Here is a 19,418-nt window from a genome sequence, read left to right on the forward strand (position 1 = left end):
TCATTTCTAAACGGTTAATGGCTGCGTACCCTTTCCCGCCAGAGGATAGGTCACGCTGGGAAACACCCCCTAGGGTAGATAAAGCATTGACACGCTTATCAAAGAAGGTGGCACTACCGTCTCCGGATACGGCCGCCCTTAAAGAACCTGCTGATAGAAAGCTGGAAAGTACCCTAAAAGCTATATACACACACACTGGCATTATATTGAGACCCGCTATTGCATCAGCTTGGATGTGCAGTGCTGCTGCTGCGTGGTCAGACTCCCTGTCGGAAAACATTGATACCATGGATAGGGACAATATTTTGCTAACGATTGACCATATAAAAGACGCGGTCTTATACATGCGTGATGCACAGAGGGATATTTGCCGGCTGGCATCAAAAATAAGCGCTATGTCCATTGCCGCCAGACGGGGGTTATGGACTAGGCAATGGTCAGTTTTACCCTATAAAGGGGTGGAACTTTTTGGGGAAGGTCTTTCAGACCTCGTTTCCACAGCTACTGCTGGGAAATCGACTTTTTTGCCACAGGCTACCCCACAGCAAAAGAAAGCACCGTATTATCAGGTACAGTCCTTTCGGCCCCAGAAAAATAAGCGGGCTAGAGGCTCATCCTTTCTGCCGAGGGGCAGAGGAAGGGGGAAAAAGCTGCAGCACACAGCTAGTTCCCAGGAGCAGAAGTCCTTCCCTGCGTCCGGTAAGTCCACAGCATGACGCTGGGGCTGCTCAGGCGGAATCGGGAACGGTGGGGGCACGTCTCAGGTTTTTCAGCGCACAGTGGGCTCTCTCACAAGTGGATCCCTGGGTCCTTCAAGTAGTATCTCAGGAGTACAGGCTGGAATTCGAGACGTCTCCCCCCCGCCGTTTCCTAAAATCTGCCTTGCCGGCAACTCCCTCTGCCAGGGAGGCAGTGTTGGTGGCTATTCAAAAACTGTATTCACAGAAAGTGATCGTCAAGGTACCCCTCCTTCAGCAAGGAAAGGGTTACTACTCCACAATGTTTGTGGTACCGAAACCGGACGGTTCGGTGAGACCCATCTTAAATTTAAAAACCTTGAACACTTATATCAAAAGGTTCAAGTACAAGATGGAATCGCTCAGGGCGGTTATTGCGAGCCTGGAGGAGGGGGATTACATGGTATCCCTGGACATCAAGGATGCGTACCTGCATGTCCCCATTTACCCTCCGCACCAGGAGTACCTCAGATTTGTGGTACAGGACTGTCACTATCAGTTCCAGACGCTGCCGTTCGGGTTATCCACGGCACCGAGGGTCTTTACCAAGGTAATGGCCGAAATGATGATACTCCTTCGCAAGAAGGGAGTTTTAATTATCCCGTACTTGGACGATCTCCTGATAAAGGCGAGGTCCAAAGAACAGTTGATAGTGGGGGTGGCACTTTCTCAGGAAGTGCTACAACAGCACGGCTGGATTCTAAACATTCCAAAGTCACAGCTGGTCCCGACGACACGTCTTCTGTTCCTGGGAATGATTCTGGACACAGACCAGAAAAGAGTTTTTCTTCCACTGGAAAAAGCCGAGGAATTGTCATCTCTGGTCAGAGACATCCTAAAACCAGGAAAAGTGTCGGTACATCAATGCACACGAGTCCTGGGAAAAATGGTAGCTTCGTACGAAGCAATTCCATTCGGAAGGTTCCACGCAAGGACGTTCCAGTGGGACCTGTTGGACAAATGGTCCGGGTCCCATCTCCAGATGCAACAGCGGATAACCCTATCGGCCAGAACCAGGGTGTCGCTGCTGTGGTGGCTGCAGAGGGCTCATCTACTAGAGGGCCGCAGATTCGGAATACAGGACTGGGTCCTGGTGACCACTGATGCCAGCCTTCGGGGCTGGGGGGCAGTCACAAAGGGAAGAAATTTCCAAGGACTGTGGTCAAATCAGGAGATTTCTCTTCACATAAATATCCTGGAGCTAAGGGCCATTTACAATGCCCTAAGCCAGGCAAGACCCCTGCTTCAAAACCAGCCGGTACTGATCCAGTCAGACAACATCACGGCGGTCGCCCATGTAAACAGACAGGGCGGCACGAGAAGCAGGATGGCGATGGCAGAAGCCACAAGGATTCTCAGATGGGCAGAGAATCATGTGTTAGCACTGACGGCAGTGTTCATTCCGGGAGTGGACAACTGGGAAGCAGACTTCCTCAGCAGGCACGACCTCCACCCGGGAGAATGGGGACTTCATCCAGAAGTCTTCCAAATGCTGGTCAACCGGTGGGAAAAACCACAGGTAGACATGATGGCGTCCCGCCTCAACAAGAAGTTGAAAAGATATTGCGCCCGGTCAAGAGACCCTCAGGCGATAGCGGTGGACGCTCTAGTGACACCATGGGTGTACCAGTCGGTTTATGTGTTTCCTCCTCTACCTCTCATACCCAAGGTACTGAGAATAATAAGAAGGCGAGGAGTGAAAACCATACTCGTGGTTCCGGATTGGCCAAGAAGAGCTTGGTACCCGGAACTTCAAGAGATGCTTACAGAGGACCCTTGGCCTCTGCCGCTCAGACAAGACCTGCTGCAGCAGGGTCCCTGTCTGTTCCAAGACTTACCGCGGCTGCGTTTGACGGCATGGCGGTTGAACACCGGATCCTGAAGGAAAAGGGTATTCCGGAGGAAGTCATCCCTACCCTGATCAAAGCCAGGAAGGATGTCACCGCAAGACATTATCACCGCATTTGGCGAAAATATGTTGCTTGGTGTGAGGCCATGAAGGCCCCGACGGAGGAATTTCAACTGGCTCGATTCCTGCACTTCCTGCAAGCAGGGGTGACGTTGGGCCTCAAATTGGGGTCCATAAAGGTCCAGATTTCGGCTCTGTCGATTTTCTTCCAAAAAGAACTGGCTTCACTACCCGAAGTTCAGACTTTTGTCAAAGGAGTACTGCATATTCAGCCTCCTTTTGTGCCCCCAGTGGCACCTTGGGATCTCAATGTGGTTTTGGCATTCCTGAAATCACATTGGTTCGAACCACTTAAGACTGTGGATTTAAAATATCTCACGTGGAAAGTGGTCATGCTGTTGGCCTTGGCGTCGGCCAGGCGGGTTTCAGAATTGGCGGCTTTGTCTTGTAAAAGCCCTTATCTGATTTTCCATGTGGATAGGGCAGAATTGAGGACTCGTCCTCAGTTTCTCCCAAAGGTGGTCTCAGCTTTTCACTTGAACCAACCTATTGTGGTGCCTGCGGCTACTAGGGACTTGGAGGATTCCAAGTTGCTGGACGTAGTCAGGGCCCTAAAAATTTATATTTCCAGGACGGCTGGAGTCAGAAAGACTGACTCGCTGTTTATCCTGTATGCACCCGCTAAGCTGGGTGCTCCTGCTTCTAAGCAGTCTATTGCGCGCTGGATTTGTAGCACTATTCAGCTGGCGCATTCTGCGGTAGGCTTACCGCAGCCTAAATCTGTAAAAGCCCATTCCACACGGAAGGTGGGCTCATCTTGGGCGGCTGCCCGAGGGGTCTCGGCTTTACAACTTTGCCGAGCAGCTACTTGGTCGGGGGCAAACACGTTTGCAAAATTCTACAAATTTGATACCCTGGCTGAGGAGGACCTGAAATTCTCTCATTCGGTGCTGCAGTCATCCGCACTCTCCCGCCCGTTTGGGAGCTTTGGTATAATCCCCATGGTCCTTACGGAGTCCCCAGCATCCACTAGGACGTCAGAGAAAATAAGAATTTACTCACCGGTAATTCTATTTCTCGTAGTCCGTAGTGGATGCTGGGCGCCCATCCCAAGTGCGGATTGTCTGCAATACCTGTACATAGTTATTGTTACAAAAATCGGGTTTTGTTGTGAGCCATCTCTTCAGAGGCTCCATTTGTTATCATACTGTTAACCGGGGTTCCTATCACGTGTTATATGGTGTGATTGGTGTGGCTGGTATAAGTCTTACCCGAGATTCAAAAATCCTTCCTTATTGTGTCAGCTCTTCCGGGCACAGTTCCTAACTGAGGCTTGGAGGAGGGTCAAAGGGGGAGGAGCCAGTGCACACCAGATAGTCCTAAATCTTTCTTAGATGTGCCCAGTCTCCTGCGGAGCCGTCTATTCCCCATGGTCCTTACGGAGTCCCCAGCATCCACTACGGACTACGAGAAATAGAATTACCGGTGAGTAAATTCTTATTTTATCCCATCCCTGTTGTACAGTGTTACTGTCTATTTATCCCATCCCTGTTGTACAGTGTTACTGTCTATTAATCCCATCCCTGTTGTACAGTGTTAGTCTATTTATCCCATCCCTGTTGTACAGTGTTACTGTCTATTTATCCCATCCCTGTTGTACAGTGTTACTGCCTATTTATCCCATCCCTATTGTACAGTGTTACTGCCTATTTATCCCATCCCTGTTGTATAATGTTACTGTCTATTTATCCCATCCCTGTTGTACAGTGTTACTGTCTATTAATCCCATCCCTGTTGTACAGTGTTACTGTCTATTTATCCCATCCCTGTTGTACAGTGTTACTGTCTATTTATCCCATTCCTGTTGTACAGTGTTACTGCCTATTTATCCCATCCCTGTTGTACAGTGTTACTGTCTATTTATCCCATCCCTGTTGTACAGTGTTACTGCCTATTTATCCCATCCCTGTTGTACAGTGTTACTGTCTATTTATCCCATCCCTGTTGTACAGTGTTACTGTCTATTTATCCCATCCCTGTTGTACAGTGTTACTGTCTATTTATCCCATCCCTGTTGTACAGTGTTACTGTCTATTTATCCCATCCCTGTTGTACAGTGTTACTGCCTATTTATCCCATCCCTGTTGTACAGTGTTACTGCCTATTTATCCCATCCCTGTTGTTCAGTGTTACTGTCTATTTATCCCATCCCTGTTGTACAGTGTTACTGTCTATTTATCCCATCCCTGTTGTACAGTGTTACTGTCTATTTAGCCCATCCCTGTTGTACAGTGTTACTGTCTATTTAGCCCATCCCTGTTGTACAGTGTTACTGTCTATTTATCCCATCCGTGTTGTACAGTGTTACTGTCTATTTATCCCATCCCTGTTGTACAGTGTTACTGCCTATTTATCCCATCCCTGTTGTACAGTGTTACTGTATTTATCCCATCCCTGTTGTACAGTGTTACTGTATTTATCCCATCCCCGTTGTACAGTGTTACTGTCTATTTATCCCATCCCTGTTGTACAGTGTTACTGTCTATTTATCCCATCCCTGTTGTACAGTATTACTGCCTATTTATCCCATCCCTGTTGTACAGTGTTACTGTATTTATCCCATCCCTGTTGTACAGTGTTACTGCCTATTTATCCCATCCCTGTTGTACAGTGTTACTGCCTATTTATCCCATCCCTGTTGTACAGTGTTACTGTCTATTTATCCCATCCCCGTTGTACAGTGTTACTGTCTATTTATCCCATCCCTGTTGTACAGTGTTACTGCCTATTTATCCCATCCCTTTTGTACAGTGTTACTGTCTATTTATCCCATCCCTGTTGTACACTGTTACTGTCTATTTATCCCATCCCTGTTGTACACTGTTACTGTCTATTTATCCCATCCCTGTTGTACAGTGTTACTGCCTATTTATCCCATCCCTGTTGTACAGTGTTACTGTCTATTTATCCCATCCCTGTTGTACAGTGTTACTGTCTATTTATCCCATCCCTGTTGTACAGTGTTACTGTCTATTTATCCCATCCCTATTTACAGTGTTACTGTCTATTTATCCCATCCCTGTTGTACAGTGTTACTGCCTATTTATCCCATCCCTGTTGTACAGTGTTACTGCCTATTTATCCCATCCCTGTTGTACAGTATTACTGCCTATTTATCCCATCCCTGTTGTACAGTGTTACTGCCTATTTATCCCATCCCTGTTGTACAGTGTTACTGCCTATTTATCCCATCCCTGTTGTACAGTGTTACTGTCTATTTATCCCATCCCTGTTGTACAGTGTTACTGTCTATTTATCCCATCCCTGTTGTACAGTGTTACTGTCTATTTATCCCATCCCTGTTGTACAGTGTTACTGTATTTATACCATCCCTGTTGTACAGTGTTACTGTCTATTTATTTAATAGTGCAGCAAATTCCATTGCACATTGCAATTGGAAACAACAGTGATAAAACAAAACTGAGTAATAACAGACAGTCACAGAGGTAGGAAGGCCCTGCTCGCAAGCTAATAATCTACGCTGGTAGGCAGAAATGAAACGCCATTGTACTGTATCTTCAGTGTGTCCAAATGAAGACACATTTAGCATTCCAAGTCATAATGGTGATAGAATGGAATGACGGTGCCTCTTATTGTCCCGTCCGCTGCGTTTTCCCATACTTGTGCTGACATTAGCAGTTTGCAGCACGGAGGAAACACCACACTGGCGTTCACCCGGCACTTGCTGCCGGAAAACAAAAGTGTTGATTGTCTTTTATTTACAACTTAATTTGTTGTTGATGTCGTCTACACGGAGCATAAGGAGGATGAGCAGAGTGACAGATTCAGGGCACATTATTCAAATGAGGTTGTGACTTCCAGCTGCACGCTCCCGCAATCTAAACAGTATCGGGCCCTCCTGGTTTTCCGGGATTTTTTATTTTTTTTGGGATGCAAGTAATTATTTCTTCACATTGACTTGAATTTGTGTTAACAACTCTAAGTTTGGTCGGGTCGTTAATTATGGTGTCATTATATATCTTGCACCATAAACATTCATTTAGTCAAAAGCAAACAAAATTATTCGGTTTGAACACAAAATTCAGGAAACTTGTGACGACTATGAAAAGTACAAGTGCGGGCTGAGACCTATAGCGTCTCGCAGGACATAACATGACTAGTAGTGGACGGATAAAGGCACTGCCCTGTGATGAGGGTATTTTAAAAGTGCCCCCAATAATATATGGGATGCCACCTGTCTATTCAATTTCTTAATAGAACAGCAGATGGGTTGCATGACTAAAGGCGTTGCTTCCATGACAGCCATTCAACCCTTCTGGACATCCCCAGCCGAATTGCGCTATTTATCATGGCTGAGGAACGGGTGGCAGCAGGGGGCACCTGGGTAGGATTCTGTCCTCTCTGTCAGGGTAACAGTGGAATATAATATTATACATCTTTTCAATACTAAAACATGCCGAGTGTTGATTATATGCAGATGCTGATCTTGCGTATTCTGTTACCTGTAGAGACCGTCAAGTCTCTGGGGCTCATCCACATAGACGTTGCTTACTAGCGATTACCGTAGAATGCCCCCGGAAGGTTAGTAACTCACCTAAATGTGTCCTGATAGGATTCATCATGATTTAAAACAAAAATCCACCTAGACACTATGGGCGGAATTTAAATGCCCCCCTCCCGCACTTGTTCGTGCCCGCTTGCTGCTATTCAATTATTGCAGGAGACTGACGCGGCGCGATAACATAATTTCAGCTCGCAGAGGGTAGCGAGCTTAAATGCGCGTAAAGTGACCCGCTTTGGCTCCCAAATGGGACTTTTTACAATTGCTGTATAAATTAGTTTAGTCGGGTTTTGCGGCTTTTTACGTGGCTAAACCCGACTGCTATGGACAAGATATGCACGATAACGGGAATCAGTTGAATATCGCCCCTTGATCTCTCCTCCCTTCAGATGGCAGATCGGGCGCGATATAACAATTGAATATCGCCCTGTGAGTTTTGTTTATTCGTGGAGTGAGAAATGGCGCATGTTTCATTTTCTACTCCTGAACGTTGTTTAAATTTATATATTTTTTAAAAGTCTTATCTCTAGCAGTGCTGTGCAAAACGGGTTAGGTACGATATACCGTCAGTCAGGATGCCAGCGCTCAGAATACTGACACCGGCATCCCAACTATTTGAAATTCCAACAGGGGCACAGGCGGCAGCTATCCCTAATCCTCCCCCAACCCTAATCCTCTCCCTAACTCTCCCTCCCCGCATCAAACCTAACCCTCCCTCCCCGCATCAAACCTAACCCTCCCTCCCCGCATCAAACCTAACCCTCCCTCCCCGCAGCCCAACCCTAACCCTCCCTCCCCGCAGCCCAATCCTAACCTCCCCTGCATGCAGCCTTATCCTAACCCTCCCTCCCCGCATCAAACCTAACCCTCCCCGCATCAAACCTAACCCTCCCTCCCCGCAGCCCAACCATAATCCTAACCCTAATCCTCTCCCTAACCCTCCCTCCCCACATCAAACCTAACCCTCCCTCCCCGCAGCCCAACCATAATCCTAACCCTAATCCTCTCCCTAACCCTCCCTCCCCACATCAAACCTAACCCTCCCTCCCCGCAGCCCAACCATAATCCTAACCCTAATCCTCTCCCTAACCCTCCCTCCCCACATCAAACCTAACCCTCCCTCCCCGCAGCCCAACCATAATCCTAACCCTAATCCTCTCCCTAACCCTCCCTCCCCGCATCAAACCTAACCCTCCCTCCCCGCAGCCCAACCCTAACCTCCCCTGCATGCAGCCTTATCCTAACCCTCCCTCCCCGCATCAAACCTAACCCTCCCTCCCCGCATCAAACCTAGCCCTCCCTCCCTGCATAAAACCTAACCCTCCCTCCCCGCAGCCCAACCCTAATCCTCTCCCTAACCCTCCCTCCCCGCAGCAAAACTAACCCTCCCTCCCCGCAGCAAACCTAACCCTCCCTCCCCGCAGCAAACCTAACCCTCCCTCCCCGCAGCAAACCTAACCCTCCCTTCCTGCAGCCCACCCCTAACCTCCCCTGCCCACAGCCCACCCCTAACCTCCCCTGCCCGCAGCCTGACCCTTACCCTCCCTCCCCGCAGCCCAACCATAATCCTAACCCTAATCCTCTCCCTAACCCTCCCTCCCCGCAGCAAACCTAACCCTCCCTCCCCGCAGCCAAACCCTAACCTCCCCTGCCCGCAGCCTGACCCTTACCCTCCCTCCCCGCAGCCCAACCATAATCCTCCCCTAACCCTAATCCTCTCCCTAACCCTCCCTCCAGCAGCCTAACCCTACCTCTCCTGCCTGCAGCCTGACCCTAACCCTGGGTGGTCTTTAGTATGCCGACTGACGGGATCCCGGTGCCGGAATCCCCACAGCCGGCATACCGACACTTATTCTCCCTCGTGGGGGTCCCTGTGCCTGTAGCGTGGCGAGCGCAGCGAGCCTGCAAGGGGTTCATTTGCGCTCGCCACACTGTCGGTAAGCCGGCGGTCGGGCTCCTGGCGCCGGTATGCTGGTCGCCGGGAGCCCGACCGCCGGCATACCATACTGAACCCCCTAACCCTCCCTTCCTGCAGCCGAAACCTAACCCTTCCTCCTGTAGCCTAACCTTTAATTCCCCGGAATACTTACATTTGGGACCCTGGCTGTCGGGATGTTGGCGCCGGCATTCTAACATTTACCCCATATCCCACAAAAGCCGGCTGCTGTGGTCACACACTCTGGTATTCTCTGATAGCTGGGACCCTCGATGCAGCATAAAGAAGGGAAAAGGGACAAAGATGCGCATAAAGGCTCGGTTGGACCACTGGCAGGCCCAGGGTCACCGTTTGCCCATCCCTGATTTATATAACCTGTATTGGCTAATCCCTAGATGCATGCACTGTAAACTGCTGCATGCAGGAAAGGTCTAGAACTCATGAGCGTGGCTGCATTTCATAAACTTTCTTCAGTGCAGCAAGTCTGTCTCTCCTGTAACTGGGATTTATGCTGTGTTTATGCTACGGCTGACTCGCAGTAACAACAAGTAATGTGACTTTCCTTATTTGCAGACCTAGTTGTGGTAATCAGAGTAACCGCAGGTCAGCCCCATCTCGCAGACATTAGCTGCAGTTTTCTTTCACATCCTAACTAAGAGAATCACCATCCGTCCTCGCACCCATCCCTCGCCACGGGCCTCATCAATTTATTTACACGAGGCCGGGCCGCACAAGCCTGACATGGATGCTGTGATAACATTATAAAAGGCACTTTTAACTTAAAGCAGATGTCTGCTTTAAAAGCTTTATTAAGTTTGTATATAGCTCAGCAGATATGATAGGCACATGGCCACCTGTCCTTTTTTTGTCAGTTGTAATTAGTAATTTTATGTTACAGCAAAGCTTTAAAAAGAAACAAACACGTCGTCATTTGTGCTCCGCGCGCAGGCTTAATCATTAGGGGAGACGCAAAAACAGCGCGGTGACTTCGTAAGTCTGTCTGCGTCTGTCTAATGTATATTATAAGCACAAGCCTGCCAGTGAGTACTCACACGTGTTGCTTATGCAAGCAGATTGCACGGCTCATTCTTTTGCAGGTATTTTGGAGCAAACCAAATGTTCATCTTTGCAGAATGTTCCTTCTCTAGGCAGAAGGAGACGACTCAGACTTTACCCAGAGCCCTGTCAGGGGCGGATCTAGACTTTTCATTTGGGGGTGGGAGGTTTAAAAATCAATCCTGACTCCTCCCCTCTCTAATTTTCCTCCTCCCGCTTTCAGTCATGGCTCCTCCCATTTTAAGGTAGTGAACTCAAATCATAGCTTTGTGTATTCATTCCTATCTCTATTCATTATCTTTTTGCGTCTTCTATCCATTTTATTTCCCCTTCTTTTCAATTATCCCTCTTTTCTGCCTTATTAGGACCCCATCGTGAAGATTGTGCCCCATCTCCCCTGTGGCTCCATGAGGCAGCTCATCCTCTTACATCCCCCCCTTGTATCTACAATGTAGTGACTATAGGACCACATGACATTAATAACTTCCTCTACACACATTACATTAAAACTCTCATCACATGCATTACAGTAACTGCATACTGGGGGTCATTCCGAGTTGTTCGCTCGCTAGCAGATTTTAGCAGCATTGCACACGCTAGGCCGCCGCCCTCTGGGAGTGTACCTTAGCTTAGCAGAATTGCGAACGAAAGATTAGCAGAATTGTGAATAGAAAATTCTTAGCAGTTTCTGAGTAGCTCCAGACCTAATCACAGATTGCGATCAGCTCAGGCCGTTTCGTTATTGGTTTGACGTCACAAACACACCCTGCGTTCGGCCAGACACTCCCGCGTTTTATCCTGCCACGCCTGCGTTTTTCCGCACACTCCCAGAAAACGGTCAGTTTCCGCCCAGAAACACCCACTTCCTGTCAATCACACTCCGATCACTTCAACGATGAAAATTCTTTGTTCGGACGTGAGTAAATCTACTAAGTTTTGTGCTAAAATACTTAGCGTACGCGCACTGCGTACCATGCGCATGCGCATTTTTGCCTTAATCGCTCCGTTGCGAAAATCGGCAACGAGTGAACAACTCGGAATGACCCCCACTGTGCCTACACACAGGGGCGCCGGAATGGTTTGTGGTTGGGGGGGGGGGGCATAGTAAAAAATTAATTTTGGCACTCCCGCCCTCGATTCTCCATCCCCACTCCCTCCCCCCCAAGTGCGGGGAGTGCTTACCTTTGGATCGATCCCCGCAGAGGCTCCTACATTAAAAAGGCTGCCGCCGGCACCGCAGCGTGCTGCCCCATCCCGTGTCCTGGCTGGCTCTTCAGTTCAATTCACTCTTCAGGGATGCATTACTGGGAGGAGGCGTGGCCATGCTGGGACATCCCCGCCTCCTCCCAGTGGTGCATTAGTGAAGAACCGGCTAGGACTGGACAGGATATAGCATACAGCGGCGGTGCCGGCAGGTTTAAAGTAGGAGTCTCTCAGCGGGGAGCCAGAGGTACATGTTTGGGGGGGAGCATGCTGCCCCCTTTGCCCACCCCGTTCCGACGCCACTGCCTACACACCATAATGGCCTGCACATTTCAGTAATAGCCCCATAACAGTAGCCAACTCCAACCAACTGCATTTGGTGGGACCCAATTAACCTACCAACATATTTTTGGATTGTTTGAGTAAACCGGAGCATCCAGAGGGAAGCCACGCAAGCTCAGGGAGAATATACAAACTCCACACAGTTAGGGCTGTGGTAGGAACCAAACCATTACACTATCCATATGCAGCCTTCATGCAATAATGGTAGCCATTTTGGCAATGAAATCCAACAAGCAACTGGTGACATTCCGCATTCAGTCTGTCGAAAGCAGGAACTTACAGATTGCACATTTCAGACTGGGTAATGTCATCTCCATTTGCTGGGCATTACAGCGGGCATATACCTATTGCTAATCTTGCATCCTGAAATAATTGAGTCTATATAATCTTATGGGCTAAACTCTCTACACCCATTGGAATCTGTCAGACTGGTCTTTTCAGAGCTTGCCAATATAGTACAGGTCGAGTATCCCATATCCAAATATCCGAAATACGGAATATTCCGAAATACGGACTTTTTGAGTGAGAGTGAAATAATGAAACTTTTGTTATTTGATGGCTCAATGTACACAAACTTTGTTTAATACACACAGTTATTAAAAATATTGTATTAAATGACCTTCAGGCTGTGTATATAAGGTGTATATGAAACATTAATGAATTGTGTGAATGTACACACACTTTGTTTAATGCACAAAGTTATAAATAATATTGGCTAAAATGACCTTCAGGCTGTGTGTATAAGGTGTATATGTGACATAAATGCATTCTGTGCTTAGACTTAGGTCCCATCACCATGATATCTCATTATGGTATGCAATTATTCCAAAATACGGAAAAATCCCATATCCAAAATAACTCTGGTCCCAAGCATTTTGGATAAGGGATACTCAACCTGTATACTATTATTTTACACATCTATGTCTGTTTTGTATTTGCCAATTAAATAATCTTATGTTTTTTAAATACAACTACCTTTAAATTATATTTTACATCCCAAGACCCAAAGCGCTATTTCTCCTTCTTTTTCCATATACTACATTCTCTCCGGTTGCTGGACGGCAACATAGGGGTATTCGGGGAAGAGGAGCCGGGATGCGGCGGAGAGACCCACCGCTGTTAGACACACAAAAACCGAAACTACCTGTACAGCGACTCCGTCATTTGGGCTGGGGCAGCTCCAGGTACGTGGCGACAGCTGTGTGCCGCTGACCCCCGGCACCTAATGTCACAACACCTAGTCCTTCCGTGAGCACAGTAGCGGCGGAACGCGGGCTGCGAGCTGGCAGTGCTGAAGAATCAGCAAGTAGATGTGAATGTGCCCATATGTTACAGGGGGCGATCGCCCTCATCGCCCCCCGCTAAATCCGCCACTGTATCCATAAGGGATCCCTGTGGAAAGGTCAGTGTACGGTGCTGACTGTGGCTTTCCACAACCCGTCCACACTGAACACTTACACAGTTAGTGTGCGTGCTCTTTTGGGGGTTCACCTGACTTTTAAGATCCATACATTTTGAAATTTATTTCAATCCATCATAGATGCATAATATATAAACTCTGTGCGTTTTTGTTTAAACACCCATTTGCTATCCGTAAGGCGTCTTTAGGAACTGCAAAAAAAAAAAGGTCACTCTTGAATTAGCGAATGCTTCCCCTGTCATTTCCAGTTTTCTGCTACAACACAGCTCACTTCAGCTTCATTCACATCTTAAATGAATCATGAGGGAACATAGGGGTTCATTCCGACCCGATCGCTTGCTGCAGTTTATCGCCGCACGGCGATCGGGTCGGAACTGCACCGGCGCATGCCAGACGGCCGAAGGCCGTCGTTGTCTAGCGATCGCCTCTGCCTGATTGACAGGCAGAGGCTGTCGCTGGGCGGGAGGGGGCCTGATGGCGGCATTAAGCTGCCGTTTAGGGGGCGCGGTCCGGCTAGCGCAGGCGTGGCCGGACCAATGGGGGGGGGGGGGGCGGGGCGGCTGTGTGACGTTGAGCGATGCAGCGACATTGCCGCTGTGCGATGCTTTTGCATTTCTGCGGGAGGGGGTGTTACTGACATGTGGGGCGGACTAGCCCTGTGCTGGGTATCCCCCTGCATGTCTGAGTGCCTGATCGTAGCTACGATCAACTCGGAATGACCCCCATAGGGCCTAATTCAGAGTTGATTGCAGCAGCAAATTTGTTAGCAGTTGGGCAAAACCATGTGCACTGCAGGGGGGGCAGATGGTTTTAATCAACCAAAGAACAAGTGTAATTCATGTGTGTTCCGGGTTAAAGGGATAGTACAGTATTAATCCTAAACATATTACTTGTGTACTGCATCAGTCAGAGTATATCTCGAAATGTGGCTTATTCGCACAAGTGTAACTGGAAGTGCAATACAAATCATACTTGCCTACCTGCCCCTCTCCATGAGGGAGAAAATGCTCTGTTCCTGGACTTTCCTGGTAATGTATGATTGCCATCACTAAACATCACTCGGAAGGGAACACCCACTGTCCACACAACTCCTCCCATTCCCCTCTGACTGCTGCAATATTTTCAATGAGTTCTCGGAGCTAGGACACTACATACTGCAGGTGTCACCAAAACTCCGGTACTTTGCCGTCCGACCTCCCTCCCTCCACCCTTAACCTGCTGCACACACCTGAGGCGCCTGCACCTGCAAATGTGCCTACCTGCACAGCCTAGGACATAACACAGTATTTGTATTTGGTCTGCGCGTTACTATATTCATAAGTGAACAAAAGTTTAAATAGTTTAAAAAAAGATTGCCGAACTACATGCGGAATACAGCGTATTAATCTAATGCTTTGCTTTATCCTGGGTGTAAAGCGTTGCTTTGTATCTTGTTTGTTCTTAGTGTCGTCGCAGTGGAGTCTCCTGTACAGTATGTCAGGAAGGGGTTTAGACAAATTAAATATAAGTGACACAGATTGTGTTCTTGTAAGCACTAGCCCAACCGCTTTGCTATTTGTAGGTAAAACATGCTTAATGCAACAGTATCATTGTCTTTTATTATGACGCCACAAAGGTTCCATAGTGTCGCACGTAGTGGATGGAACACACAGCAAATAGACACACTATAGCACAGGGAAGATCAAACAGGACAGTAATAGACAGGTTCACAACGTTACAGATATACAAATAGACATAACTTATAATGCATCGCATTCAGTTATACAGAAGATATTTATGATATTGCTCTTAAAATAACGAGGTATAAATTATTTTCAAATTGCAAAATTGTATTGAAAACATATCTGAGGGTAAGGTGGGGTAATACTCATTTGCAAGGTCATTTTTATTGATGGGATTCCCATTACATCTTACGTCTTCTGCTCAGAACCTTTGAAAGAAATATTACAATATCTGAGTTCTGAATTTATTAGGGCGCAAATAAATTTGCTATAACATAAATACATTACATAGAAATTGTAAGCACATTTTAAGAAATAGGCATTGATGGAAAGTGGCGCAACTAAAAAGGTGATGTTACAGCCTGTAACACCCAATCAGAAATTTGCTGTCATTAAACTGCAGCAGAACATGCCAGTAAGACTCGGTTACTATTGGTAACGCTTCTTTTGCACCAGTTTTCATAAATAACCTCGACAGCCCTATAGAGAGAATAGATTACGGCGTGTATAATCCCACGTTACACAATTATAACGCACTTGTCTATTATACTGTAGGACAGCAAAACAGTTGCATGAAACACTTTGCTGTACTCTACTTAAGACCTAATGCCAGACCCATATTTCTATTATAAGAAGGTCATTAGATGAATCTCCTCCCTCTCATTTGCATACTGTGCCATTGGAGCAATAGGCATCATTTAAAAAAAAAAAAACTACTACCAATTAATAAATTAAGTATTTCATAAGGAGATTATAGGCTCTTTTAAAAATAGATCTACTAGTTGCCAACCCATTAAAATGACGGAACAACATAACAGTAACGTCAGCGCACAAAACAGTTGAATTCCCCCCATAGAGGTGAGGAGCAGCGATAGCCTTTTATTACATAGAATTCTTCTTGTCTTAATGTGTGTGCAGATTTGGGGGTATCCTATTAGATGCTGTGATTTTTTTGCACAGAAAAAATGGCCTTTTATCTTGATTTTTGCCAATGGTCATCTAATTATAGCCCAGTTTTTCTGTGTAAAAAATTACCAGTTTTTGCACAAAAATACATAAGATCTGAAAATCCTCGGACCTAGGTGTTTTCACTGCAGTGATCGCAGAGATAGTGCATAGTTATCGGGAATTTCACCTCAGGCAGGAGAAACAAAATGACCGAACAGAGCTAATAGTATAGCCCTGGGTGAGTCATTTACCGTGGTAAACACCGCCCTATGAGTATACAAATGTGTGTTTTATAAGTATTCACACTGGCACCATATGCTGTGATGGATGAATATTTTCCACATTAGGTTATGCTTGTTGCTGCCATTGCAATGTGATATAAAATGTGGGGAGGGGGCTCTAACGATTCCTAATGAGGCCTACACGTGAAGTTATAATGGAGCCTAACCCCCACGCAGGCAGGGGGCGCTGTAGGAAAATAGAGCCATTCCTACTTTCCTACAAAGCCACATTGATCTAGGCCAAGTCCCCCCTACATGTGAAAGCATGTTCTTTGTCGCATTGTAACCATGGTATGATACATGACGGGGGGGGGGAGGGTAACAAGTGTTCTGCAGCGGTCTTGCAGTTCTGCCCTCGTGCTGTGGTAACCTCCAGGAAGAACATGTGATAAAGAAGCCATAGCGTGAACCTTGCGTTGTCACTCAGCGTGTGAAAGTGGTCCTCTAGTTATAGCCATTACCATGTTTATACTCCTGCTGGTATAAAATCAGATAGTGCTGCACGTGCCTTAAGTGCTTCATTACATCCCCCTGACACAAAGCTACAGGCACACTCAACACAATTGCAACAGAAACAACAACTGAATACGTGTATTGCTAATAAACAAGGATGCACAGCATGCGGACAGCTTATAATGCACTACAACGGGAAAGTGGGTGTTTGTACACATTGTGACAAGTCTCGTTTTCCCCCTGTGACTCCCTCTGTAGCGCCCCAGTGACAATAGCTGACTTCAGCCTCGTTAAATCCTGATAGAAAGGCACAGAGGGGCCAGGAATAAAGGCTCCCTTCATCCTATGTCAGCATCTCCTAAACGTTCTCCGCACTCTGCAGCCTTGCACCCTGCTTGGACAAGGACTTTATATAGTAGTAATAATAATAATTTTATTTACAGTATGTAGCACTCTTTCTCCAACAGGACTCAAGGCGCTTAATAGTGACTCATATAACAAATGCTATAAAATTAGGCTTTTCCTGTGACAGTGTAGGTCCCTTATTTATCATTAATCATTGGAAGAAGTTGGGGTAAATTCTACACTGAGGGCAGATATGTAACAGCGCCATAGTGTAGCTCACATCCAGTTACTCTACGGCAGGGAACGTTTCCTTGTGTTTGTTTTCCATCCGTAGATAATCTGATTGCTGGAAAGTATCTGTACTCAGCGACGCCCGTTTCTTAATATATGTGACAATTTGTATAAAGTTCCCTAATACTTAGCCGTCACTCAGGTGGATTGCTGACTTCACTTGCAGTACAAAGCCTAAATACGACACACAAATATTATTACAGTGATTACAGATATTATTATTCATCTATAACGTGATGGCATCTCGCTCAGCACTGACCAGGATAAGATGAGAGACACTGCATGAATGAGAGTGCTGATCAGAAGAGCTTACAATCTGTAGGAAAACAGATCATAGAGGGGAGGGGGCAGTAGGGTGATACACTGAGTGTAACGCAGATATTAGTTGGTAATTGGGAAATATGCCTTGTGAGTGAAGCTGGTTATTATTACAAGATCAGGTTATTAGACATCTTTAGGAAGACACGAGAACAAAGATTTCCTATTAAAATGTCACCGGGCCACTGAGTGATACTTGTCTTGCCCCTACTGCCTCCTTTCTCCCCCACCCCGCAATACTGGCTGGCAGAGGTGAATTTACCGTACCGTCAGTCATATATGCATGCATGGCCCAGTCTATACAGTACAAGCACCGTGCTCAGGAACCCTGGACTTGGCTCCTCATTCCAAACCCCCACAAAAAAAAAGTATTGATATGTAATATTCGAAACAAAAATATATATATAAATATATATCATTGGCTTCCTCCGCTTTGGTTTCCTCTGCTTCCCCGTGTAAAGCGTGACAAGAAATGGCAAATTGCCAGCGGTAACCATATGATGTCTTGTAAAATCCCAATTTTCCCATTATGAGTCCCATATATATTGAATAGATGAGTTTTTATGGTGTTTAGAGACTTGGTGCTATATGTACAAACTAGTGCTTTTCAAAGCCGCTGCGTCTTCAGTGTATTTTCTATTTAACATTATCACCCCTTTAAGTCCAGCGGCCATGTAGTTGCTTTACCAAAGCAGCTTTGCAAAACGCCACTTCAGTAAGTTTAGTCCGTTACAGTGCCCGTCAGAGCCTGGTGGTATGAGGAGGAGAGCACCGGGAAGAGGGAAAACGTGATAGGAGTCACAGGGGAGCGGGGGGCTGTGTAAGAAGGTGCAACATTGCTGACTGATTTGTAGGTTACGAACTGTATCCTGTACATGACAGGCAGCTAGTGTGCTGCCAGATACATTATATCCCCACTGAAATGTAATATACACTGTTGCTCTGACCCCATTAGAGGGCAAGTTACAGCTTCCTTTTTGCAGTAATCAAGGTTCATTCTGAATGCCGCACTTTTTCTTAACTCAGGATACTGCCCCAAACAGCTTTTAACCCTGAGCGAAGGCGTTTTGCCAGTTCTGTGTACATTTTTGTACAAGACATTGTGCTTTGCCTTCGCAAATTCGGTTGTTCCAAAATATCTTTTTTTAAACGTTATCAAAAACAAAACCTACATAAAGCGTACTCTAAAATAAAACATACACTAAAATAAAACTATGGCCCTCATTCCGAGTTGTTCGCTCGCTAGCTGCTTTTAGCAGCATTGCAAACGCTAGGCCGCCACCCTCTGGGAGTGTATCTTAGCTTAGCAGAATAGCGAACGAAAGGTTAGCAGTTCTGCTATTAAATTAATCCCTGCAGTTTCTGAGTAGCTCCAGACCTACTCCTAGATTGCGATCACCTCAGTCCGTTTAGTTCCTGCTTTGACGTCACAAACACGCCCTGCGTTCGCCCAGCCACTCCTGCGTTTTTGCCTGGCACGCCTGCGTTTTTTAGCACACTCCCTGAAAACGCAGAGTTGCCGCACAGAAACACCCACTTCCTGTCAATCATACTACGAACACTCGAGTGAACAACTCGGAAAAACGTCGCTCGAGCCTCTGTAAAACTGCAAACTTTTGTGTGAAAGTACTTAGCGCATGCGCACTGCGTACCATGCGCATAAATGCCGTTTTTTTTACTTGATCGCTGCGCTGCGAAAAACGTCAGCGAGCGAACAACTCGGAATGACCACCAATGTTCAGTAAAATTAAGGTTATTTGTTCTATCTTCATCTTGAATTGGTTTGCTTATCCTATACTACTAATGTACTTCACTAAATACATTGCATTATCTGGTGAGCTCAAATTTGCAATTTGCACCATGGCCTTTATATCAT

General features: G+C 46.6%; 1 protein-coding gene across 14 annotated transcripts in view; it reads left to right on the top strand.

The window, feature by feature from the left end:
* Positions 1-19,418, top strand: part of PROX1 (prospero homeobox 1) — a 141,432-nt gene that overhangs the window by 75,577 nt on the left and 46,437 nt on the right. For 12 of the 14 annotated variants that reach the window (XM_063919072.1, XM_063919064.1, XM_063919078.1 and 9 more), the window contains one exon: positions 12,836-12,949. The exons of the other annotated variants lie outside the window; for them this stretch is intronic. In XM_063919072.1, coding sequence (XP_063775142.1) covers positions 12,836-12,949 — 114 coding nt within the window. The remainder of the gene's footprint in view (positions 1-12,835; positions 12,950-19,418) is intronic. 14 annotated transcript variants of the gene reach the window in all.

The sequence above is a fragment of the Pseudophryne corroboree genome, chromosome 4 (assembly GCF_028390025.1).
Source record: "Pseudophryne corroboree isolate aPseCor3 chromosome 4, aPseCor3.hap2, whole genome shotgun sequence".
NCBI classification, from domain to species: domain Eukaryota; kingdom Metazoa; phylum Chordata; class Amphibia; order Anura; family Myobatrachidae; genus Pseudophryne; species Pseudophryne corroboree.